Here is a 26,205-nt window from a genome sequence, read left to right on the forward strand (position 1 = left end):
GGCTCGGGGACGCCACCCCAGGCATCAGGTCAGCAGTTCCCCAGAGACTCCCGGACCCCCGTGTGCTCCTGGGTACGGGGTGGAGGGACTGTGCTCTCAGTGTGACCACGTGCTGGGGACGGTGGCTGGGAAGGGAGTCTGGAGGTAGGAGGGCCCCGGGGAGGCAGTGCCCGCGTGGGATCTGTCGACCCAGCAGGGCCCTTGGAGCCCCAGGGTTCTCTCCACTCTGGGCTCCGACAGACTGGGGATCTGCCCGCTGGGAGCACACGCCTTGGTTCCCTGGAGGCTCTCATGCAGGGTCCCCTCGGGATGTTTTCGGTTGGCAGCACCATGAACCAGGACCTGGAGATCCTGATGGCCTTGGAACGGGCCCACATCCTAGCCAGTTACACCCAGGTGAGGCACAGAGGGGGCCCATCGACTCAACGGACCCTCATTACAGTCTGGGGTGCAGAGCCAAGGATGGGCCCGTTCAGCCCAGACAAGGACCAGAGTCCTCGGGAACAAGTGTGACGCAGGGGAGGGTCCCAGGCATGGGAAGCAGCTGAGGGTCCATCGGGGATCCTAGGGGTCCATCGTCAATGAGGTCCAGGCAGGGATCATAGGCGGCAGGAGCTCGGGAGGCCCAAGCTCGGGTCCCAGACAGCGGGAGCTCGGGGGGTCCAGGTGGGGTCCTGGGCGTGTAGGAGCAGGTCTGGCCCAAAGGGAGACTTTAGCAGCGAGAGCACGTATGTCCCAGGCAGGGATGAGAGCCGCAGTCCCGCAGAGGAGACCAAGGGGGTGTGGTTGGCCCTAGGAGTGGGGGAAGCCAGGCAGGGGACATCTCTGGTAGACCCAGGCGCGGCTGTCAGGCTGCTCCCAGAGCCGACAGGGCCTGCCTCTCATGCTGGGCCCTTTTCCGAAGGTCCTGGGCTCCCTGAGGATGCAGGGGAGAGAGGAGCCCTTCTGCTCCCTCCTTTCCCCCTGCCCCCGGCTCGGACGGGACCCCATCACGGACCCTCTCTGTTTCAGGCACGCCCAGCGGGGTCTCCAGGGGCCGCCCGGGAAGAGGCTGACCTCTCGCTGTGCAGGCTCACGGACCATCACGGCTTCCTGCAGTGAGTCCCAGGGCCCTTCTCCGTCCGGTTCAGGGGTGGAATGCGTTGACAGGAACTTCTCTCTGGAGGCAGGACTCATGTCCCCAGCTCAGGGCCTCGTCCCCTGGAGCCCTCTGAGGGCCAGACTCTGCTCTGGCTGGAGCTGAGCAACCCGGGCGGCAGACCGAGATCGTGGCAGCAATGGAGCTGGGCCTTGGGCCGGGCCCTTGGGCACCCCAACGAGGGGCCTCCACGCCTGCTTCAGGGAGGCTCGGGGCCTGCCTCCTGCATTCTGTCTGTGGGTCCAGTCAGTGCAGCTGGGACTGCAGAGGGCGAGGGGCTCTGGGATGGTGGCGTCCTTTCTGTGGGAGGGTGGTCTGGTCGGGGGTGAGGGCCAAGGGGTACCCTCGGGGACACCCCCAGGCCAGGCCCGCCACAGCTCTCGAAGGCTTCTGGGGGATGGCAGGACGACGCCAGGAAGAAGGCCATGTCAGGGAGGGGTGATGGGCAGAAGAGGGAGGGGCCGACCGACCTAGGCGGGGGGCAGGAACAGGGACAGGTGGCTGACCTGGAGGGGGGAACCAGGAAGGGGATGGCGCAGTGACCTTGCTATGAGGGAAGGAGGCTGTTAGGCCGAGGGGCCACTCGAGACCTCACCGTGGCGGGAGACTCCGTGTGTGCTTGCCGCGCTGCTCCCAAGTCGCAGACCCTGTTGGCCACCCAGTGACCAGTGGCCGTGGAGAGGGGTGGGAGGGCGGGGTCGTGCTCACGGCTCTGACAAGACAAGGGGCCAGAGCGGCAGACGTGACCAGCAAGAGGGGTGGAGTCAGGGCACAGCAAGGTGAGGGACACAGTGAGGGAGAGGCAGGCCAGGCACTGGGCACGCAGGCCCCATAAGCCCGTGGCGTCCTCAGCCTGCTTGTCACAGGGGCACCCAGGTGGCACTGACGGGTCTAGGAGTGGCCCATCCCAGGACAGGGGCAGGTCAATCCCGGGGGACAGCTGAGGGACCCCCGCCAGCCCACCTGGCAGCAACCACTTTCTCACGCCCCAGGCGGGATGCTGCTGCCCCGCCTGAGCCACAGGCAACCGGCAGCCCCTGTCCTCCCCGGGGTCAGGCCTCCCCTGCCGGGTCCTGCGGGCTGTGGGGCCGGGGCCTGGTGCTCAGGGCTCTGCTTCTCTTGCCTTCCAGGGAGAAGGAGCTGTCCGGCCTCAGCCCCCGAGAGGCCAAGGTACGAGCCTGTCCCGGGGCACGGGCAGGACACGGTGGGTGGGCATGGGGCCGGGGACGGCAGACCCAGTCCCCAAAGCTGTCCCCAAGGCTATGTCACCAAAGCGCCTGTCGCAGGAATCCGCACGCGGCCGGGAACGCGCCTGAGCCCCTGAGACGCGGTCAGCGGAGCGGCCCTGTGCCTCTCCAGCTCCTCTCAGTGTCTTCCCACGGTGGCCCGGCCCGCAGGGCGCCTGGACGCTGCCCATGGGCCGCTCTCCTGCTCCGCGCGGCTCATCCGCTGCCCCCTTCTCCTGTTCCAGCAACATCGCCAGGAGACCCGCAGGGCCGACAAGTGGGCGAAAATGCTGAGAAACTGGGACCACTATGGGCCCAGCGAGAAGGTGGGTGCCGCGTGTCCGCAGACAGCATCTGCCCCAACGGGGGTGGGGGTAAAACCCCTGCCTCCCCCGGCCCTGACCCTACGGGGGTGCCCCTGCCTGGGGCGAGTCTGCTGGCAGAGCCCCATTTCCCCATTTCCAAGTGGGCAGCAAAGGGAGCGACAGGTCAGGGCCCCAGTGCCCTCCTCCTCGTGGGAGACGGGGCCCAGCTCCGGGGAGACCCAGCCTCTCAGGGGATGCCACAGAGCCAAAGCCGGAAGCTTCCGGATGTCTGGTGCTCCTGGGACTGGGCAGGGAGGGCCTGGTTCTGGGTCCCAGCACGGCCTTCTCTCCTGCAGATGCGTCGGCGCCTCTATAAAGGGGTCCCTCCCCAGGTGAGGGGCCAGGTGTGGGCCATCCTGCTCGATATTGATAAGGTCAAGTCCACCCACCAGGGGCTGTACGAGGTAAGCCCTTGTGCCCTCCGCAGAGGCGTGGCCCTTGGAGGAGGCCTGGACAGGAGCCGAGGGCACCCTGCGGGGAGAGGCTAGTCAGGGCCCTGGCTGGAGCTCCGGCCTGGAGGACAGGGCTCCGTGCGGGGGAGGGGAAGACCCTCGGGCTGACCCTCGCGAGTGTCCTCGGCCCCCAGGCCTGCCGAGCACGATCCCTGACGCGGGCATCCCAGGCACGATGGGCTCCTGTCGGGGGCCCTGCCTCAGAGACCAGGGAAGGAAGGAGGTGTCCGCAGGACACGGCCCAGGGCGGCTCGGGACGCTCCCTGCCTCGGGGGCAGTGGCTGGCCGTTGGGGCTCCGTGTGCTGATGCCGGCTCCTCCTCCCCGGTTCTGCCCCCAGAAAATGAAGGAGCAGGCCCAGGTCTTCTCCAAGGACATCCGGCAAGTCGACCTGGACGTGAACCGCACCTTCCGGAACCACATCATGTTCCGGGACCGCTATGGCATCGGGTGAGGCTGGGGGACAAGCGGGGCTCTGGGGGCACGGGAGTTCCTCGGGGGGTCAGGCGCGACCCGGGGGCTTCTGGGTGGGGGACGCGGGGTCTCTGAGGAGAGGGGGAAGATGGCAGCAAACATGGTGCGGCTGCATGGTGAACGTGGGTGGAGGACCCAGGGGTCGCTACCTACCCCCCGGGGCTGCCTCGATGGGGAGGGCCTGGCGGGGAAGCCATGCGCGTGGAACCCATAAGGTCGGCGTGGAGCTGGTACGAGAGGGGCCGGGCCAGAGGGTGGGGTCGTGGCAGGGGGCACCACGTGGAGCTGGGGGCCAGGCAGCACAGACTCAGCCGGGTGAGGACACACATGGAAGAACTAGGGGCACACGGTCAAGGGGACAGCCCGCTGGGTGGGTTTCTGCGTGGACTGGCATTCTGTTTTCGACGGTGGACACCTTTTGTAACAGCAGCCAGGACCATGAACCCCCAAATGCCACCCGGCAGCGCTCCAGGTCCCGTGCTCACCACCCGCATCCCACACGGCACATGTCCTGCCCCGAGCCTCGCCGAAGACCGCGGGTCCCCTGGGGCTGCACTCTGCTCCTCGGGGGGGCTCCCATGTGGCTTGGTCAGACAAGAGCCACCCACCCTGCTCTCCCCGTCCCCAGGCAGCGAGCCCTGTTCCATGTCCTCCTGGCCTATTCGGTCTACAACCCCGTGAGTGTCCCTGCCGCAAGCCCTCCTGCCCCGCGGGTGCCCTTTGTCTCCAGGATGCCTGAGCGGGCGGGACTCCTAGTTGGGACTCCAGTTCTCATAGCCCCAGAGACGCAAGGGAGGGGCCCTGGACCCTAGGACTGAGGCTGGGCTGGGGTGCAGACCTCAGTGCGGGGGAGGGATGGCCCCTGAGTCCCCGAGGACTGGGTGCCGGGGGGCTCTGGCCAGCACCTCTGTGGTGCTAACGCTCGGGGCTGGGTCCTGAAGAGCCCGTGGGAGGATCGGGACCTGGGGAGGGGGAGGGCAGTTCCCCTTGTCCTGACCTCCCCACAACGAGGTGGCCTGTTCCATGGGGTCTGGCTCTTGCAGGAGGTGGGCTACTGTCAGGGGATGAGTGACATGGTGGCAATCCTCCTGATGTTCCTGTGTGAGGAAGATGCCTTCTGGGCCCTGGCACAGCTGATGACCTTGGAGACCCATGCCATGCACGGTAGGGGGCCTGCAGGGTGCCTGGGCGGGACGTGGAACTCAGGACTCCTTCTCTGCAGGGCAGCCACCGCAGTGGGGCAGGCCAGGACCCCCAGCCAGCCCGCCTCCCCACCGGCAAAGGGCATGGCCTTCTCAAGGCGGCTGTAGCCATGGTGACTGGCCCCAGCATTTGCAGACCTTTCTCGCCTTCCCACGGGGCCTTCAGCCCCCTGTCTGGCAGCCGGCTTGCCCGCCGGGTCCCCCTGGCAGCCCACGGCCAGAAGAAGCCTAGGCGGTGGCATGTCCCGCTCCCTGGACCCTCAGCCCAGCACCCAAGCCCAGGAGTTGGGCCTGCACATCCCCATCACCCTTCCCGTGGGAGGCTCGTCCTGCCCCTCAGGGCAGGTGACCCACTTGCCCCTGCCGCAACCACCGCAGGAAGTGTGCCGGGTCCGACGGGCCTGGTGCTCAGCCCGGCCACCCACTCAGCTGGGTCTCTGTGAGGAGGAGGGACCTCTGGCCCGGCCCCCAGGCCCGGACGGCTCTGCTGTTGTCACGGACGAACGGGCGCAGCCAGGGCTGGGAGGGCTGTGGGCACACGCTCCAGTCAGGGCCTGGGAGCGGAGCCCCTGGCAGACTCACCCCCCACCTGGTGGGGGACATGGCCCTGATGGTGGGGGCACCTGGGGCCTTCTCAGGGTTCTTTGCTCCGGGATTCCCAAAGCTGGCCCGTTTCCAGCGGCATCATGACGACATCATGGAGAAGGAGCTCAAAGGCCTGAAGAAACACCTGGTGAGTAGACGCTCCCCGGAGGCCCAGCCCTCACGGCCCGGGGCAGGGGGAGGGGACCCGCAGAACCCTGCCCACGCTGCCCAGAGCCCGGTGTCCAGCTCCGTCTCCTGCTGGGCCCAGGGCGCCCTCGGGGCTGAGGGGGGCCGCAGGGAGTCTGTCCACCTGGCTGCACGGGGCCTGGGCCCAGGGAAGCGGTGGCCGCCGGCTGGGACACAAGCACCTGTGTCCTTCCGCCAGGATGAGCAAGGGATGAGCGCAGGGGTGTACACCACCAAGTGGTTTCTCCAATGTTTCATCGGCCGGGTAAGGCTCCCCCGGCAGACCCGGTCCCTGACCTGCACCCGGCCCTGGGCCCAGGGGAAGCCCGAGCTCAGCCTCACGCTCCAGACCAGCCAGGCCCGACCCCGAGGCCCTGACTTGAGGCTCACGGTCTGTACCCGTCCTGGAGACTGGAACGGGGCCCCTGGAGGAGGTTCCGGGATGGGCCCTGTCCGTCTCCGCCTCCCCAGGAAGGCCACGTCAGCCTGGGGGCAGACAGGCCCTCGGCCCATTCTGCGACCAGCCTGGAGTCCTGTCGGGTCATGTGGGCACCAAGGGTGGGGCAGAGTCTGTGGCCCCCCAGGTCTGCGGGTCGTACTGGCCGGGCGTTTCCCGCCCAAGGTCGTCTGGAGCCCATCTTCCCCAGCAGGAGGGCACCCACCGGACGGGCTGCAGAGCCCCGTCCGACGCAGCCGGGGGGGCGGCAGGGCCTGGGCAGAGGGGAGGCCTTCGCACAGGCAGAGAGCCCCTGGGCCTCCCTGAGGCGGCTCCTCCCACACCCGCTCCCCCACAGACCCCCTTCGCGCTCACCCTGAAGCTGTGGGACGCCTACATGCTGGACGGAGAGCGCGTCCTCACAGCTATGGCCTACACCGTCCTCAGGCTGTACCGCAGTAAGGGACCCCGAGGGAGCCCAGGGGTGCCCCATGCACGTGTGGGGGGCCTGGGAGATGGCCCACTGCTCCCAGGAGCGAGGAGCAGGCAGGCCTTGGTGGAGGGTCATAGGCCGGCCGGTGGCTTGGGGGACCCCTGCAGAGGAGCAGCGGGCACGGGGCCTCTCCTGCGCGGCTCTGCCTGGGGTGCTCCTGGGAACAGCGGGACGCCCAACCGCTGTCCCCGGGCAGGATTCTGGGACGGTGGGGAGGTGCCCCTCTGCTCTGACTCACACCCATTGCCCAGAACACCTCCTGAAGCTGCCCCTGGAAGGGCTGCAGGGCTTCCTTCAAGACACCCTGGCCCAGCCCTGGGCCCTGGAGGATGAGGCCGTCCTCAAACACCTTCAGGCCTCCATGGCCCATCTCCGATGGAGGAAGTGCGACCTGCCCCCGCCAGGTGGGCTCCGGTCCCCATTGCCTCCCGCCTCGCCCTCCTGGGGCAGCTCACAGTGGACCCAGTCCCCGGGGGCCTTCCTCTGTGTCTCTGTCCCTCTGTTCTTCTGCTCCAACCTTGGGGAACCCAGGCCCGGCCCGGGCATTGGGGCGCTCCCTGTGGGGGCAGGGTATCCGCGGCCTGGATCAGGTGTGAGGGGCAGGCCAGGGTGGACACGCAGGCCTCCAGGAGCACACCCTGGGGGCCCAGCCGGCTGGGCGCAAGCAGCCTGCTGGAGACGCTAACCCAGTCTGTCTCTTTGCAGCCGGCCCTGAGGAGTTCCCCAAGATGCCCCTGGGCCAGGACCAGGTGTCCCCAGCACCAACGGCCCTCCTCCCTTCTCCTACCCTGGAGATGTTCTCCGGAGCGGACGGGCTGGCCTCCCCAGGCCCAGCCGCACACGCTGAGCAGCCGGGACCCCTTCCCTGCCAGGCCGTGCTCAAGGCCCAGCAGCCGCTGCGGGAGGGAAGGTCGACGCGGCCCTTGGCTGCACCCCTACGGCCGGAAGCCCCTGGGACCCTGGTTCTGTCGCGGCTGCCCCCACAGCGATGCAGTTCCCTCCCCAACCTCCCAGGACACCAGGGGGGTGCATGCAGGGGGCCCGAGGACATGGCCTTGAGGCCACAACCGTGGGTCCCTTTCCCTTCAGCCCCTGCCGGGGCCACCCCTGTGGCCACACCCCAGACCTGGCCCCAAAACATCTCAGGGTCTCCTGGGACAAGGTCCCCCCAGCCCAGGAAGGAGGAGGCTGTAGGGTCCAGGACACCCTTCCTGACCTGGGGCCTCTGCAGCTCCTGGCCCTGTGTGGGCTTGGACCGGCCCAGCCGAGACACCAGCGGGCCAGCTCTGAGCCCGCAGCACCAGGGCCCCGCACCTGCCCGGGCCCCGCTGACCGGCTCCTCGACGGGGAACGTCGATTCCCCTAGGCCTCTGGAGAAGAACGTGGGGGCCAAGAGGCTCTGGGCAGCCAGCACGGTGCCCTGCCTTCTCACTCTGGACTTTGTAGAAGATGGCACCCCCACCAGGAGGTACAAGTCACTGACCTAGAGTGACCTCCACTGGCCTGACACCAGGCCCGGGGGAGCAGAGACGACACGAGCTTCCCCCCAACAATGACCAGAAGGTGAACTGATGATTCTGAGGCCCCATGGACTTGGCCAGTCCTGAGTTCTGACCCAAAGCTGGTCAAGTCCACGGAGAATTCTCTGTGTCCACCTGGGGCCTGGGCGTGCCCCATGGGTGCACGACTCCCGCCTAGGGCAGCGCTGGGGACCAAAGGTCACCCCAGCCTGGGCGCAGCAGGGACGGGCTGGTGGGCCCCGCCCTCCCCTCCTCTACAGGAGGAGGCAGGGGCCACCAGAGCCCGGGTCTCCAGCGGTCACCTGGCAGCCATGGGGCAGTGGCCGAGGCCAGGCAGACGTGTCGGGACCCTGTCCGGGAACCCCGATGCTGCACCCCGGTTCAGGTCCGCGTCCTAGCACCTGCCTCTCGAGACCCCAAGCTCGGGAAACGTGCCGACACCCGCAGTCAGCACAGGCACCAAGTGGGGGATGCTAGCCCCGAGCCTCCGTGGGATTTCCCCCTTCCCCTGAAGGAGAAGCAGTTCTCTGTCCCCAGGGGAAGGCTGGCACCCTTGGTTCTGAGCCCCTGTTGACTGCTGGAAAGTTCAATAAAGTGTCATTGTGGTCAAACGCAAAGCCAGCCTGTGCGTTTGTGAGGGCGGCCTTGTGGGACCTGCGTTGTTTCACTCGTTCTCGGTGACACTATTCTTACTGGTAATTTCTAGAAAGTCCAGACCACACTAAACCTCGTTTTTCAAACGACATAAAGTTTCCAGTGAATCTGGATGTGTTAACACGGGCGGGACGTTGTTGGAAAGGGGGCACTTTTCTTAGGAGGGTCTTGCTGTTTCCCCAAGCATCCAACGAGGTGATCTGAAGCTCTAAGGGGCTTCGGACACCGTTCCTGACTGGGCGGCCTCCAGTCTCCTGGGGGGAGGAGGGCTGCAAAGGGCAAGGGCTGAGGAAGGTGTGTAGCAGCAGGACACGGTCGTCATACACAGAAAAAGAGGATTTGGAGTGAGGTCACCTTCGTTTGGGGACAAAAGGGACTTAGTAGGGGGACCAGCCCATCTTCCTCTGGGGATGGAGAGCGGCCGTGGGAGGGATGACCTCCGTGGGGCTGACCCCCCTTCTGGGGGAGCTTCGAAGAGGTCAACGGGCGACTGAGCCCCAGGGTGCTGACGGGACCCAGCCCAAGTGACCCCGTTTGGGGCCCGTGGGTTTCCCTAAACAGGGCGCAGGCAGGGAGACGTCACTCACGACTCTCACCCTGATTCCTGAGCCTCAGCGTGGTGTTGACTAGGATCCAGGCTGTTAGGGGTGACTGTCTCCCGTCACACCATATCTGCTGACCCCTTTCTACTTGCCCTTTGGAAGCCAAAAGGAGATCGAGCCATGGGCCGATCCACAGCCAAGGGCTCTGAACCTCGTTCTCGTGATGACACAACTGGACAGCAGGATTTGGAGTCCCTGGGGGGCTCTGTCAGTGAAACGTCTGCCTTCAGCTCAGGTCATGGTCCTGGAGTCCCAGGATCGAACCCCGCTTTGGGCTCCCTGCTCAGAGGGGAGTCTTCTTGTCCCTCTGAACCTTCCCCTCCCTTGCTCGCTCTCTCTGCCGAAGAAAGAAAGAAAATCTTTCGTGGTTTCTAGCTGGTCAGCCTTTGTGTCTGCTGCCGCTCCCTCTGCAGGGTCCGTGAGTCTGTGTGCAAAAGCCCCGAGGGCCCCCGGAGCCCCCGGCGCCTCTCCAGCCTGTGGTGTGATGGTCACACGCGTGTGCAGACGCTCCGGCTCAGCCCGCCCTGCTTGTCTCTGCGGGGGGACGGCCTTTCCTAGGGCTGCTGCGCTGCTCCCGAAGGCCGGAACTCACGGTACTGTGCTGCTTCCCCCGGCCGGCTTCACCTCCTTCCCGGAAATCTCTGACCCCTTGCACAGGCTCTCAGGGCCCACCTTCATTCCCCTCAGCGGCTCGATCCCCAGTCTCGGGTGCCAGGGAGGGACACACCATGGACGTCCCAGGTCAACTCTCATGGAGGGTCGCAGCCTCCAGAAAACTCAGGAGGAGGGGTGCTCAGGGGGCTTCCCAGTGGGTGAACCACACGCTGGGCCCCTGGGCCCCAAGCCCCGTGAGGCGCAAGGGAACAGGGACCCTTGCCGGCCTCCCCGTCTGCATCTCTGGACCTGGCGGTTCACTCCTTTCCTGGAGCATCCTGCGGACGATGCCCGTCATCGACTCCGTCAGCTGGTCTCGCCCCTTCTGCGAGCCGCTCCCGCAAATGAATGGACCCGGAGGAGGGGGTTGTGGGGACCTCCGATTCTTCTGTGGTCAGCAGCAGCACGGGAGGCAGCCGGATTGCTGTCTCAACTGGGGGCTGTCTTCCGGGCCAGGGTCCTTCATGAAGCTCTCCTCAGGCAGGTATAGTCAGAATTGAGTTCGTGGGGGGCCACACTGTCGGTGCCAGTGAGCACTGAGTGAATTCCTAGAAGATGTGGACACACACGTGTGCACGCGGGCACACACACACACACACCATAAGGACAGTTCTAGTTATCTCTTGCCTCTTGGCGGTGATTGCAAGTGTGTGGCTTTGAAGGATTACTCCATGTCAGTGGCGTGGTCCCGTTTATGTGTGTCGAGTAGTTTGCTGTTTCCCTTCTTCCTCTTTTCATGTGTTCATGCACTGCAGTGATTTCCTCTCTTTCCTCATCTTGCCACATGCTGTCTCCTTTCTTTTTGCCTTTCTCTCTTGCGAGCCCTTTTCTCAGTGTGCTGAGAAAAAGCGACTTGTGGAAGGACGCACGCAGGGCACCCTTTCTCCACGGTTCACAACCTGCAGAATAGCCTTTGCTCCCCTTGGAATGCAAACCTGTGTGACCGAAAATCTGTGGGAACAAGGGACCTTAGAGAATTCATTGTGAGATTGTCATCCATTCCGATGGTTTGGAACAGCTTCCGAAGAATAAGGATCAATTCTTCATGTGGGTTAGAATTTCACGTGGGGCTGACCAGTGGAGACCAGAGTTCCGGGGGAGATTGGCAGGGGCCAATGGGCAATTGAGCCCCAGGGCGCTGACCTGTCCAGTGCTGTACTCTTGTTTGCTGGGAGAGTTTTGATCACTAGTTTCAATTTTTCTTTGTTGTGGTGGTGGGTCTATTCAGGTTTTCTCTTTCTGTTTTGGTTTCAGATTTGGTCGTTTCTATGTTTCTAGGGATGCGTCCATTTCTTCCAGATGCCTAATTGTTGGCCTATTGTTGCTCATCATATGTTCTTAGAATTGCTTGTATTTCTGTGATGTTGGTTGTGAATTCATGTCTTTCAATCACGACTTTACCAATTTGGGTCTTCTTTCCTTTTTGATACATCTGGCTACGGTTTTACTGATCTTATGAATCCTTCCAAGAATCAGCTCTTCGTTTTGTTGATCTGTTGAACTGGTTTTGTTTTTTTTGTTGTTGTTGTTGTTTTTTTTTTTTTTTTTTTTGGCAGGGGAGTTGGGGTCAACCTACTGATTCATTCTTCCAGCCCATTTTCCTGCTCTTCTCCTGCTGGAGTTCAGCTTTAGTTGCTGTTCTTTCTCTGGCTCCTTTAGGTGGATGGGGAGGTTGTGTATTTCAGAGTTTTCTTGTTCCTTCCAATAGCCTTGCATGGGTCTGCGCTTCCCTCTGAGGACTGCCTTTGCTGCACCCCAAGCGTTTGGGAGAGTTGTGTTTTCATTTTCATTGGTCTCCATAAATTTTTTTGTGCTTCGTTCATTTTCGGCTTCATCCATTCGTTCTTTACTAGGATTCTCTTCAACCTCCGACCTTTTTGTGTCCCTTCCGCATTTTCTCTTACGGCTCAGTTCAAATTTCAAAGTGCTGTGGTCGGAGAAGATACAGAGGGTAATCACAAACTTCTGGCCATGCAGAGACCTGGTTTGTGACCCGGTAGGGGGCCTATTCTGGAGAATGTTCCAAGTGCACTGGAGAAGAATGTGTCTTCTGTTGCTTTAGGATGGAATGGTCTGACTCTCTCTGTGAAGTCCCTCTTCTCCAGGGTGTCATTCACAGCCCTGTTTCCTTGTTGATCTTCTGCTTAGATGATCTCTCCATTGCCGTGAGTGGGCTCTTCAATCCCCTATGATCATTGGATATTACCAATTCTTTCTTTAATTTTGTTATTCATTGGTTGATCTAATTGGCTGCGCCCAATGTGGGGGGCCTATAGATTTACAAATTTCTCTTTGTCTCTGACATTTGCAAGCTTCAAGGTCCTATGTTGAGGTGTTTGCCTCCTTATTGATTTTGAAGGAGATCTCCATGCCTGGACTTGGATGCCTGTTTCCTTCCCCAGATCAGGGAAGTGCTCAGCTACAATTGGCTTAAATATCCCTCCTGCTCCCCTCACTCTCTCCTCTTCCTCTCAGATCCCAGTTAGTCTAACATGGTTTTGCTTGATGGTACTCCTTGTCTCTCAAATTCTCCCTTCCTGATCCAGGAGTCTGAGTCTCCAAGGAAGACATGCAAATGGTTAGATTTTAGTTATTTTATTTCTCCAGAAAGGATTCTCTTGTGTCTTCTGTGATTTTCTCAAGCCCAGGTAGTCTCTTTAGAATCATTATTCTGAATTCTAGTTCTGACAGCTAACTTGTATCCATACGGATTAAGTCTCTGGCAGTAAGTACCATGCTATCATGGAAAATCGTAACAACAGTAAATGGCAAGCTTGGCCGACTTGTAGGAAAGAAGTCAGAAGACAAACTGAAGGACTCTGCTCTTGCTGCCAACACCCTCCACAGGTATGCGCAGCACACAGGGACCCACCTGGCATGCTTTCCCATGGCACTGGGCTCTCTCTACAGCCTCGATGTGACAGTGAGCCACTGTGCGTGTGCCCTCAGGGGGAGGGCTAGTCCTGCTGGATGTTCTGCTGCTCATCTCTCACGCCCTGTGTCTGCAGCAAGTATTTCTCATGCCACACATCTTGGCTTTCCAACCCTTCATGGTGTTTTTTGGTCAACAGATGTGCTTGATATCACCACAGTCAAGTCTGGTCAACTCGTCCTTGAAGTTTATTGATTTTCTATCTTATCTAGGGAAGATGTTGTCCTAGAGGAAGGAGGTGAAGACCATCTCTCACATCATCTTGCAACGTCCTGAGCCTTGCACCTTGCTGTGTAGACACTACCTGTCCTAGTTTCTGAGTATGATGAAAAACATTCATCTCCTCTCCTTATTTCCTGCTCCGAGAGTTTGCGCTCACAGTGACATTTCACCAAAGCGCCCATCTATTTGCATTTTCCTACAGCACCTGCTCTCAGAAATCGATAACCTGCCCCACCTGTATTAAAGAAAGTCTTGATAGATTTGGGGAAATGTTACAAAAATTAAAAAAAAAAACACTTTTGTGGTTTCTTTGCACTATCGTATATTCTTAGCGCACCCTGCTGGCTCAGTCAGTGGAGCGTGAGGCTCTTGATCCGAGGGTCATGTGTTTGAGCCCCATGTTGGGTGTGGAGATGACCCAAAGGAATTAAAAAAATAAATAAATAGAACTTTAAACCTAATTGTTGAACTATGCAGTTTGGTTTTTCAGCTGCTTTGTCATGCATTTGGTTGGAAGAAGGCCTTCCTTGGACAATAGTCCAATCCCTCCATACTTTCTTCTGTTTGTAGGGCTTTTCACATCCTGCTTCAAGGCCCACTTGCTCCCCAGTGTCATAAATGCACTGTCACGTAGCACCTTCTCAAAGCTCTGGGGCTTTGCATGTCACACGTAGACATACAATCTTCTTGGTACTGAATCTTTGTACGGGGAGACAAAAGCTGCATTGCGTTGTTTTGAGAAATGATTGTTTATTATTTGAAAGAAAGAGAACATGCAGGGAGGGGCTGAAGGAAGTGGGGAGAGAGGACTCCAAGGAGACTCCCTGCTGAGCATAGAGGTTTACACAGGGCTCTGTCCCAGGATCCTGAGATCATGACCTGAGCTGAAACCAAGAGTCAGGTGCTTAACAGACTGAGCCACCCAGGCACCCCTGCACTGTGTTTTTCTCTATGGATGCCCAGTGTCTTGGCACCATGCACAGAGAGCGTGCCCTATCTGCCTGTACTTGCTCCTTAAGCGACTCTGGTTGAGAACCAGCATTCCATGCATTGATCAGGTTTTCTACACTTACCAATAAACCGCACTGTCACAGCCTCGGTGTCCATCAGCAGACAAAGGCATAAGCAGATGTGGTGTATACACACAATGAGAAGACTGCTCAGCCACTTGTGACAACGTGGATGGAACTTGAGGATGTCATGCTGAATGACACCAGCCAGACTTCCACCATGTGATGCCATCTGTATTTGGAATCTAAGCAAGCTGAGCTTCTAGAGAGAATGCAGAACAGCCGTTACCAGAGGGGCTAGGGTGGGGGGGAGGATGCGGAGGACGGGGATAATGGGTGTCAGAGGGGGCACACCCATCTGAAGGTGAGCAGTCCTGCAGATCGGATGCCCAGCATTGTGATGATAGCCAACGGTACTGGACCAGACGCTTCAAGGTTCCTGAGATGAGCTGCAAAGGGACCCTACCTATTTGCGGAAGTAGAGTTCATTAGAAATTGGAGGAAATTTTGAAAAAAAAAAATTACTGTCCGCTAGTAACAGATCCCAATTGATCAAGTGTGAACATGCTTAAAACTGACTCCATTTCATATCATAACAAGAAAATAGATATTATATGCCCATTGTCTTGCATATGGAATGCTTTCCTAACTATACCTCAAAACACACAAGCCATCCAATAAAAGACTGATCAGTTCAAAGTATATAAAAAGGCTCTACACCACAAGAATAATAGTAATAAAGAGCGAAACCCAACACAAAAGGAGGAAGTGGACATGTTATTCGCACGTCCAGGCACCCACTTGCAGGGAACTGTTGCCATCACTGAACAGTGTGTGCTCTGGATCCTTCCTGGCTTGATCCCGTCAAGTCTGGACGGCTCATGTCTGCTTCACCAGTGACTTGGGGGCGTTCATGGTCTGCTTCCCCTTCTTCTGTCGGAGAAAGGTTGCTGGGATTCATGTCTTTCCTGTTTTGACGGTGACCTGTGAACTTTGGCAGAGGAGCCCTTGGGGTTGTGCTAGCTGACAGTTGGAAAAGAAGCGGTGCCCCTGTGTGTTCCCAAGGGTCACAACCGCATGAGGGACCTTGACCTTCAGTTCTTGTCCCAGGCTGAGCTGGTCTGCCTCCTTGATGAGTTGCACTGAGGCTGCTAGCACCCTGAGACCCGGTGGCCATCCTGTTGCCACAGAGTCTAGCTTCTTGGACAGATCTGGAGCTGGATGCTGCTAGGGCCCCACAGTCTGGGTGAGTACCCCGAGTGCTATCTTTTCGTTCTCGTGTACAAAGAGGTTGCAGGGTCTCTCTATATCCGGTAGGCCCAGAGCCGGAGCCCTTCCCAGGGCAGCCTTTATCTCTGTGAAGGTGATTTCTCCTTCCTCAGTCCAGAGAGGGGGCTCCCGATCTGGACTTCCTAAGAAATCCTATAGAGGTTCTGCTACTGCTGAGAACTCTGGGGTCCAGATGCGGCAGAACCCTGCAGCCCCCCAGGAATTCCCATAGGCCTTTTCTTGTCCAAGGCTGAGGCAAAGAGGTGATGACTTTCTTTCTCTCTCCAGCCCTAATTCTCTCTTCCCTCGGGTAAGGAGGAAACCGAGCTATGGGACCCTGTCCTTGGCAGATCTGCACTTCCTTCCATGAGCCCCTGAATCCCGAACCTGTCAGAAGCTGTAGGAGGGCCTTTGTGCCTTTCGTGCCACCTTCTTGTGTGTCACTGGTAAGGATGAGGTCACCCACATACCAGAGGAGGGTACATCGTGTGGCCTTTCTTGGGAAGCTGGTGAAGTCTGCAGCCAGTGCTTCCCCAAAGACAGTCGGTGTGTCCTTGAACCCTTGAGGGAGGCGTGTCCAGGCTGTTTGCTTCTGACACCCCGTGTCGTGTCTGGTCCGTTCAAAGGTAAAGATTGGCTGGTTCTGGGGAGCCAAGCGGAGACAGAAGGCATCCTGGAGGTCCAGGCGAGCAAACCATCTGGCTGATCCTCGGATGTGGCTGAGCAGGGGGTATGGATTTGGGACCACGGGGTGCAGAGACATGGTCACTGTATTGTTGGCCTGCAGGTCCTCAACTGGTCAGTGTCGTCCTTCTGGTCTCTTGGCTGGCAAGAGTCGGGTGTTCTAGGCTGAGGCACACTTGACCAGGATGCCTGCGTCTTCCAGTTCGGTCAGGTGTTCTGGGAGGCTGGTCATAGCTTCTTACGGAAGGGGATATTGCCTTTGTCTTTGGGGTTGTGCTCTTGGTTTCAGTTCGACAGGAATAGGGGCCCGATTCTAGGCGACTCCAGATGGGCTGTCCTCGGCCCACAGTGCAGGGAAGGTGAGTCTGAGTCCCTGCGGGCTCCTCGGTTGGGCCTGAGCACCACGTAGCCTCCGTTCTTCGTCTCTGGGTGTGGTGACCGCCAGTCCCACAGACCCTGCCTCTTCTTGTCTTGGGTGTAATCGGAGGCTAGTATGCCAGTGGGTTCAAAATGTATTTGAGGCCTGAGCTAGGGGAGTAGGTCTGGGCCTGGGAGGGGAATGGGGCGATCAGGCCAATAAAGGAACTCACGTGGGACCTTGCGGTCCCTGAGATCCCACTGTCGTGTAAGGGTTGCTGTATTCCTTTCCTCCCGGATGCCCCAAGGATGGTCCCTGTTCTTGTGCTGACTTGCACCACCGGGGAGGAGACAACACAGTGTTCAGGCCCAGTGTCAACCATAAAAGTCATTGATCGCCCCCCTACTTTCATTCTGATCGTGGGCTCACGGGGCCGAGGAGGAGGAAGCCCGGCCCCCCTCAGTCTGAATCTCTGTGCTTCAGGCCTAGGAGGTCCTTTCCTTGAGGTTCTTGGAGCGCCTGGGCTCTGGAGCCCCTCCCCGCGTGGGACACTCGCTTTCCCAGCGCCCCTTTTCCTTACCATAGACACATTGGTCTTTTGCCAGGGGGGTTCTCTGCTGACCCTTTTGCGGTGGTCAGAGGCTTCCTGCCTCTTTGTCATCCTGTTCCCTCAGGGCAGCAGTGAGGAGGCTGACTTTTTGTTCGTTTTCTTTTTGGCTTTCCTCATGGCTGTGAACTCCCTCTTCATGTAGTCCTGAGAGCAAACTCTGTTTGCCAGGGGAGGGTGTTCTCCAGTTTCTGGAGTTTCTTCCTGATGTCTGGGGAAGCTTGAGCCATGGAGGAGGTGTTTACCATGTGTCGGCCGTCCTGTGCCTCGGGGTCGGATGGAGTGTACACATGATAGGCTCTGCACGGTCTTTCTTAGTAGTCCACAGGGCGCTCCCCGGTTGTCGAGTGATGGTGGCTATCTTGGCCATGTTCATGGGTTTCTTTGCTCCTGCTGGGATTCTCCGGATGAGGGCCTCTTGGTATCGGGGGATGGGGCCTGTCTTTTGTCAGTGGGGAGGTCCCATGTGGGACACTCCTCGGTGCTGCTGATCTCGCCCGGGCAGCAGGGTCAATAACTCCCACCGATGTGTGCTCCTCTAGGTGGGGCCTTGCTCCTCTCATTCTTCTTCTCGTTGCCTCCGTGTTGAACAGGGTGCAGGGCAACTGCTGGCCATCCTCCCAGGTTGGCCGATGGGTCTGGAGAAGCGATTCCATAAGGTCTGTCATAGCTGGTGGCTTTTCGCAGTACGATGGGGAGGTCTATAAGGAACTCCTCAAACGCAACACACACGAAACAGATAATCATGTCACAAAATGGGCAGAAGACATGAACAAACGCTTTTCCAATGAAGACATACAAATGGCTAACAGACACGTGAAAAAATGTTCATCATCACCGGCCATCAGGGAGATTCACATCAAAACCACACTGAGATACCACCTTACACCAGTTCCAATGGACAAAAGTAACAAGACAGGAAACAACGTGTGTTGGAGGGGATGTGGAGAAAGGGGAACCCTCTTACACTGTTGGTGGGAATGCAAGTTGGTGCAGCCACTTTGGAGCAGTGTGGAGGGGCGCCTGGGTGCCTCAGTAGTTAAAGCCTTTGCCGTCGGCTCAGGTCATGATTCCAGGGTCCTGGGATTGAGCCCTGCATCAGGCTTTCTGGTCAGGAGGAAGCTTCCTCCCCCCCTTTGTCTGACTGCCTCTCTGCCTACTTGTGATCTCTCTTTCTCTGTCAAATAAATAAATAAAATCTTAAAAAATTATATATCTTTATTTATTATAAATAATTAATTATATTAATTATATAATTATAACTGCCCTAATAATTTGGTTTTCCTTCACCGTTTCTTGCCTTGCAGAATTTGCTTCTAAAATTCATTGCAGTTCTTGCCTGTGTTCCATTGCTTTGGAACATAGCTGCCACAGTGGTCACACACAACCCTCTTATTCTTTTGCCCCCTGAGTATCATTACTGAGAACGCAGCTCAGCCTTGGCATGCAGAGCCAGGATGCTGACCAGGAACAAGCAAATCGTAACGACTCTGAGAACAGCTCTGCAAGGCCCCTGTGAGAACACAAATTTACCCCCATTCGTGGCAGAGCTTTATTGTTTCTAGTTTCGGGACTAGGTTCCCAACTTGATCAGTGACTTACACAACATGTTTTCCTCTGCAGAAGAGAGCACTGCCGTTGAGCTTGGTCCCCTCCTTGGCCAACAGTGCACCTGCTGATTCCACTGAGGTCCACACGGCGCATGTGCTGACGCTGTGCAAAGGAGCTGAGTTCTTCACTGATGAAATCTGCTCTGAAAAATAGTGTGTCCAGTGCCATAAAAATTACCCATTGAAAGTCATAATTTCTTTTTTTGTGCATAAATAACATCACATTTCAGAGCAAAGGAATGTGTTTCCATCAAAGTAGCTCCCGGCAGTGGACCCTCTGACATCGCTCTCTCCTTCGTCTGCACAGTCCTATGGCTAAAGCAGTAACTGTAGATCTGAGGAAAAATTAATATGCATCATTCAAGATTATCTAAAAGTCAACAAGAGTTTTGTTGCCTAATTCTCAGAATTAAAGTACAGTTTTATGGCTTCAAATAAACTGAAGATACAGTTACATTTGTTAGAGTCATCGGGTCTGTAAGTGCTGAGGAACTGACGAACACCAAATCCCAAGAAAATTACAAAATCACTCATTAATCAGTCAGTTTAAATAGTTATACGCTGAAATAAGATATTGTTTGAGCGGCATGGGAGGAGCAGGGGAAGCACTTCTGGTTTGCTTTGATTTTGAGAAATGTTGTTTCCACTTCACACAAACACCCACCAAAGTTTCTACTTGTAGTATTTTTGTCAAAAACAATACGATTTTTCTCATTAGCTCTCAACTCATTAACAAGAGTCTCTAGAAGAAATCTGCTATTGTTTCTGAAGCTTCATCTGAAAAAAAAATCACCCTCAACTACCTTATAAACAAGCCATTTTTATGAGAAAAATAATGCGTAAACAAGGAAAGTGTTTTCCGCATTGTTACTTTGGAGTCAGAAAATCCCTGTGGCAGGTGGCAACGTGTTCCCTTGTTTGAGCTGGGAGATGCGGGATGGCAGTTTGAAGGGCACGATAGCTTCCACGCAACTGTTGAATCTTCTTTGTCCAAATTCCTCCTGATCAAATAGTTATTGTATCACTTTCTCTGACACTAGTTGAGGAAATCGTACTTCCCTTACACTTAGCTGTTGGCGTGTGCGGTTTATACATAACTTTCTACAATTTCCTTGATGTTGAGTGAATAATTGCATTCTGTAAACATCTTCAAAAAAACTTTGTTCTTCCTCGACAAATGTCCTTTGTTCATGAAAGTACAGGAAAGTACATGAAATGTACACCTGTGTGTTTGCACTTGGGGGGTCAAACGCACACAGGTAAAATATATACTATGAGGAGAACTGAAGAGCAGAAAGGAAGAGTGCCCCACCAGGATGGGGAGGCTGGCTGGGTCTGGGGGTTTCCAGAGGACCAGTTACAGGTATGTGGTTCCTGGAGCAGGGTCAACTCAGAGGGGCTGCCCAGGGATCTCTGCCGACTGGCTGCTACCACAGTAGGGACTGTCTCTCATTGGCTGTGTCTGCAGAGTGGGCCATCCCTGGTTGGCTGTGTCTGCAGCACGGACCATCCCCAGTTGACTGATGTGCAGCATTTAGGCTGTCCTTGTCTTGCTTATTTTCACAAGTGTGGTTCCTGGGGTGATGGCTTTGGGGTGTGGGCGATTTTCAGAGCCATGCCCACCATGGAATCTTGGTTAATTTTCAGGGCATGTTTATTAATGCAAAGTCATCTTCGTTAATGGGGTCAATTGCTCATGACTTTACACTTTAATCAACAGTCTTTTCCCATCTCTGTCATGAAGATAAATACTTTTGATTCCCAGTTACTACCTTTTTGGCTCCCAGCCAAACCCAGAGGAGACCATGAAGGTTCATCTAGACCTTGGTTTGTGGAAATATGACCTTTCAGATGTCACCATATATGGTACTCAGAACAAAGTACTGTGGCAGAAAAGAGCTCTGTGAATAGTTGTGATTTACTGCAGAAGTCTGAGTACAGGTGCAGGGCTCCTGGCAAAGTTAGTAGCGGGAAGAGGACTAGAACCTGGGATGAGTGCTGTGTTCACAGAGTGTCTGGCAGACCTGTTGGCTGTGATCCAGACGTTGGATTTACAGACCAGCAAGCTATAGCTAAACGCAAAAGCTACCGTGGTTAGTACGCTGAAGAAAATAGATGGAGAAAAGGATAATATCGATGACAAAATATAGGATTTCAAATAAGATCTGGTGTCTCTAAGATAGATGGAAACAGACACTTTGGAAGGGAAAATTAGAAGCTTTGGAAGGGAACTAACTTCCCATGGGTACAGAAGAAGACAGGACTTGTACGCTGAAGACAGCCAAGAGAAGGCGTCCAAACGGAAGCAGCGAGAAGTCTGGGTGAGAAAGGCTGGTTACCGACGGTGACGCTGGATGCAAAGGAAAATCTGGAGAGCCGGGCTCTCAAACCCGACGTGCGTCAGGACAAGCGCAGTAGGGCCGATCACTCTTATGGATGTAGCGGAAATGCTCCCAACGTGAGCAAATCAAATCCACCAGAAAAGATAATATAGAGAAATAAAATTTCGACTCCAGGGATACGAGAGTCCAAGGGTACTAAGGGCCTTTCCCCTTTGAAGTCAGTCAGAGGAAATCACCATACTGACCTGGTCATGTCATCATCTCAGTAATGCAAAATGGCCTTTGTTCCCTCGAAACTCTGAGTGATCTGGGAGTGGGGTAGATTTTTCGTAGTCAGAGAATGAGGGGCTACACCAGTAGAGAAAGCTCTGACTTATGGAGGGGATGGCCACAGAAATTCACTTAGTGCTGTCCTTTGCACAAACATATCATTGGACACCGCATATAAAAGGGCGTTTAAGCAAACATGGTCCAGGTGGCGGCTTACTGCAGAGTGAATCAACTTACAAGGAATTTGAGTCACCAATAAGGATAAAAAAAAATTATTGTGATCAGTATTTAAAGGAAAACAACTTTGATAATAGAAATCAATTTTATCAAATATATAAATAGTTAAAATGTTCCCGATACGTTTATCTTACACTTCTATAAAGACTTAAATGTAGTCATGTTCTTATTTTATTTCCTTATTTATTTGAGAGAGAGAGAGAGAGAGCGCGCTCGAGTTGAGTGAGGGCAGGGGGGAAGCAGACTCTGCACTGAGCAGGGAGCCCAATGTGGGATTCAATCCCAGGACCTCGGGATCATGACCTGAGCCAAAGGCAGATGCTTACCTAACTGAGCCACCCAGACACCCCAAGATGTTTTTACTTCTTGACAATTAATACAATTGCCCCAGATATAAGTATCTTTCTCCCCTTTCATGTTAAGAACTCATGAAATTACCAAGGTCCCAATGAAAGTGCCCAGGGCGCAGGCAGTTAGTTCTCTCCCTCACAGTGAGGAGAAGGGGACCAGAAGCCAGAATGGTCTCAGGGGCTCTAAAGAGTGAAGGAAGGTTGGCTTCACTTCCCGACATGCAAGTCCCTAGGCGGTCCCTCCAGGCCCCCAGTGCTGCAGGGGTCAGACAGGAAAGCTGAAATGAGACAACGAGACATCATTACTTCACGGATCTTTGCTTCTCAACGCCGTCTTCCGATTCCTTGGGGCCACGGCACGTGCGTTAGTGTTGGAATCATTCTCTTCATTTAACCTCACGATACTTTCTGTGTCCGAGCCATCGCGAAATACCACCGAGCGTCCTTCTCACTTAAAGCACCATCCTACACCGGACCCGACCCAGACTGGACCCACATCCGGAGTCCCAGTCTCTCAACTCAGTGAGACAGGAAAGGCAACAGGAGAGGGACATTGGGAGCTAACCAGGAGCTGGGTGATTTGGGGACTCTAGGCTCCAAGCTGGAAGAACAATCCGGGAATTAGAAGCAGATCCAGCCGCCTTCCTCCACAGCGTCCTCCCGGATTGTCTCTTGCCACCAGGGATCTCTCCTCGTCACTCCATGAGCCCTTCCCACAGTGATGGAGGGTCTACACACAGTGACTGTCCCCCAGTGTCACAGCCGGTGGAGCCGAGGAAGCCCATGTGACGTTCGCAGAACCCACAGAGGGTAGGGCTGTGTCCTCAGAGCACAGACGTGTCTGCTCCTCTGAGAAAGAAACGGGCGAGATGCTATGTATTTACAGAGCAGGACGGTGATCAGAGCAGACACCATAATAGTTTCCATTTCTTAGTACTAAAATCCGAATACATTGTTTTCTTAACTAATGTTGTGGTTTATATCTTATTCTATTTTATGAAAATCAGTGTTTCTTTGATACCTAAAGACAGTGAGTTTCCTTTAACTTTGTTCGAGGAGGTTCATTTCTCTATAGTGGATATGATTTCTACAGTCTTCTAGCTTAAATCGGCCCAAACCAGATATGGAAATACAGGAAATCATCCTAGAAGGAAGAAGGAAGAGAAGCCAGGAACCCCCCATGTCCTTAGGTGAAGGAGGCTCCGGTCATGGACGCTGGTTGGCAGTGCCTGTGTCAGAGGTGGCCGGAGACCCGCCCAGGCATTCTGCAAGAAAGGTGGGGTTTTAGAAATTAGTACATTCAACTCATGAGACACATGTCCTGAGAAAGCTTGTGTTTCATCCCTGTTAACAAGAAAAGTAGTTCAAAATCATATCAATCATTTCGTGTTAGCTACATTATAAATTTTATAGTCTTTTGTGGACTGGTGTATATAACACTGTAACACCAATTCTCCAGGAAATTATGTTCTGGCCTCCAAACAGCTACTAGTTAATTAAGAGTTCAGCAAAGATTTATTGAGACACTTCTGTGTGCCAGACAGGCTAGGGGTGGAGACAGATGGACAGACCAGCAGGAGTCCCGACGGCCTGGAGTTTAGTTCTCTGGATGAGGGCACAGACAGTAACCCAGGAAACACACAAAGGTTATCGTTTCGAATAACAATAAATGCTTTGGTGAGAATAACAAAGCATGTTATGTGGAAGGCCTGGCAGCAGAGGATGGGACATATGACAAACATCACAGAAGACAGTAAATGGAACACTTAATTATAAAGACCCAAGTACTGTGTTTACAATACCTTTTTATTGAGAAAGATATTCCAGCATCACCGCGTTGGAGGCCGTCTGTCACTCTCGGGAAAGTACGGCTGCACCTCCTCAGGCCCCGGACACCTGCAGTGCAGGAGGCTGATGGAGCAGGGCGGGGCTGACATCCCAGCACAGGGCAAAAGGTGCCCTGTGCACCAGTGCTCAGCCCTTGTGGCCAGCGTGCCTTCTTTCCCGCCCACCAAGGTGGGCATCACCGGTGCCCCCTGGCACGTGCAGTTTCCATGCTGGGCAGACAGTTGCAGCAGAAGTCCCGGACCTCAGAGCCCATCACGTGTAACAGTAAGGACAACACCCACAACCTGCAGGAGACCTCCTGCTCCCCCTCGTCCCTCACCTCTTCTATCAGCATGTCCTGCTGCACCATGTCCTGCATCAGCACCTCCTCCCTCACCTCCATCAGCACCTCCTCCATCAGCATCTCCTCCCTCAGCACCTCCTCCATCAGCTCCTCCTCCATCAGCATCTCATCCCTCAGCTCCTCCTCCATCAGCATCTCCTCCATCAGCTCCTCCTCCATCAGCACCTCCTCCATCAGCACCTCCTCCGGCAGCACCTCCTCCGGCAGCACCTCCTCCATCAGCACCTCCTCCATCAGCATCTCCTCCATCAACTCCTCCTCCATCAGCATCTCCTCCATCAGCATCTCCTCCCTCAGCTCCTCCTCCATCAGCATCTCCTCCATCAACTCCTCCTCCATCAGCATCTCCTCCATCAGCTCCTCCTCCATCAGCATCTCCTCCATCAGCATCTCATCCCTCAGCTCCTCCTCCATCAGCATCTCCTCCATCAGCATCTCCTCCCTCACCTCCATCAGCATCTCCTCCATCAGCTCCTCCTCCATCAGCACCTCCTCCCTCAGCATCTCCTCCATCAACTCCTCCTCCATCAGCATCTCCTCCATCAGCATCTCCTCCAGCAGCATCTCCTCCCTCACCACCTCCACCTCCTCCCTCACCTCCAGCACCTCTTCTTTCATTACCTCTCAGTGCCACACTGAGCTGCAGGAATAGGGCTCCTGTGAATTTAACTGGCTTTGATGTGGGACTGTAGGAAGCCCCTTGTCACAAATTTCTGAATTGAAAAATGCTGTACTTAACCTCTGATGAATGTCTACAAATGGACATGACCTTGTGTACACCCCAGTCTAGCTGTGGGATATCGCCTTCATCCCAGAGTTCCCTCGCTCAGATTTTGGGTCAGATTTCTTGTGCCCCACTGGGTGCTTTGCAGTTCTACCACTGGGATATTTGGTTTTTTTACAGGGTTTGGCACTACTCAGCAGTGCTGTGTGAACATCCCCCGATGGGGCTTGCTGGCGCTGCCCTGTGGTGTCCCCCAGAGCCAGAACAGCCATGTGAAGGGGACGCACACTGAAGCGGTCAGGGCTGCTGTGAGATGGCTCTTCCAACCGGCCGCGCCCACTAATGCTCCAACATCATTCACAAGAGTTCTTCCTTCCCAGCCTTCACAATTCCATGTTTGGATTTATTAATTTTTACAGAAGGATTGCCTATGACATTATGTCTTTGACATATTTTATCCTAATTAATGTTAATGTTGATATTTTTTCAGAAACTCATTCACTATTGGTTTTCTTCTCCTGTATGAATTATCTGTTTTCAGTATTTCTCCATTTTTCTTCTATAGATCTCTTTATCTTTTTATATCTTTTTTCATTAGTTTGCAAAAGTTTTTGTAATCCTGATACTAAGTTAAATTACAGTTGTTACAAGTAACTTCTCAAACTAAAACTTAGCCATACTATTTCCATGATGCATTTAAAACTTGAAGTTTCTAAGTAGAAACCATTGTGCTCACAAACAATGACGATTGTCTCCCTTCCTCCTACTTACTATTTTGCCTCATTTCATTGGCTAACACACCAGCACTGTCTAAAAAGTTATGACTGTTTACTGTTGACTAAAATGGCCACAATATTTCATTATTAAAGGTTGACACAGGGTTTCGGTAGGTACTTCAAAAAACCCCCCTCAGATTCGGGAAGTCCTGTTTCATTACTGTTTGTTTTTATATGTGTTTTTATGATTAATTAATTGAATTTGGATCAAATGCGTGCTCTGTCCTTTTGTTTTGATTCCATTGGGGTATTTTTATCTTTAACCCCTTCAGTTTGTTAAGGTAATGAATCCTAGGGTCATTCTTCCTTTGTGTAAGTTCTGTATTCATGGGGTAAATGTTCCTTATGTAAGATGGATCTATGGCTTGTGTACAGGTTTGTAGGTATGATTTGCCAATATTCTATTTAAGACTTATATATGTATAATGATCTTTTTAAAGATTTTATTTTTTTGTCAGAAAGAGAGAGAGAGAAAGAGAGGGAAATCACAAGCAGGGGGAGAAGCAGAGAGAGAAGGAGAAGCAGGATCCCCACTTAGCAGAGAGCCTGATGCTGGCTTGATTCCAGGACCCCAGGATCATAACTTGAGCTGAAGACAGACACTTCACTGACTAAGCCATCCAGGCATCCCTGTGTA

The 26,205-nt window shown here is 55.2% G+C and overlaps 1 protein-coding gene and 1 long non-coding RNA gene across 2 annotated transcripts; both read left to right on the top strand.

Moving 5' to 3' along the window:
- The first annotated feature begins 329 nt into the window (after positions 1-329).
- LOC116873125 lies at positions 330-2,647 on the top strand. Its single transcript, XR_004383752.1, has 3 exons — positions 330-396; positions 1,012-1,097; positions 2,610-2,647. It is a non-coding gene; the product is annotated as an uncharacterized LOC116873125 (long non-coding RNA).
- An 876-nt stretch (positions 2,648-3,523) lies between these two features.
- LOC116873258 lies at positions 3,524-8,043 on the top strand. The gene is made up of 10 exons (XM_032867014.1): positions 3,524-3,630; positions 3,882-3,884; positions 4,666-4,672; positions 4,716-4,818; positions 5,495-5,589; positions 5,827-6,018; positions 6,099-6,185; positions 6,275-6,521; positions 6,808-6,960; positions 7,262-8,043. Exons 1-10 carry the CDS (start codon positions 3,524-3,526, stop codon positions 8,041-8,043), a joined length of 1,776 nt encoding a protein of 591 aa, XP_032722905.1.
- The last annotated feature ends 18,162 nt before the right edge of the window (positions 8,044-26,205 follow it).

The sequence above is a fragment of the Lontra canadensis genome, unplaced genomic scaffold (assembly GCF_010015895.1).
Source record: "Lontra canadensis isolate GAN:19392208 unplaced genomic scaffold, GSC_riverotter_1.0 scaffold32, whole genome shotgun sequence".
NCBI classification, from domain to species: Eukaryota; Metazoa; Chordata; class Mammalia; order Carnivora; family Mustelidae; genus Lontra; species Lontra canadensis.

Excerpts from the sequence above, each read along its gene's own strand:
- LOC116873258 (XM_032867014.1), top strand. The coding sequence starts at position 3,524 with ATGAAGGAGCAGGCCCAGGTCTTCTCCAAGGACATCCGGCAAGTCGAC. Across the intron at positions 4,819-5,494 it reads GGAGACCCATGCCATGCACG|GGTTCTTTGCTCCGGGATTC; the intron begins GTAGGGGGCCTG and ends GGGCCTTCTCAG. Across the intron at positions 5,590-5,826 it reads AAGGCCTGAAGAAACACCTG|GATGAGCAAGGGATGAGCGC; the intron begins GTGAGTAGACGC and ends TCCTTCCGCCAG.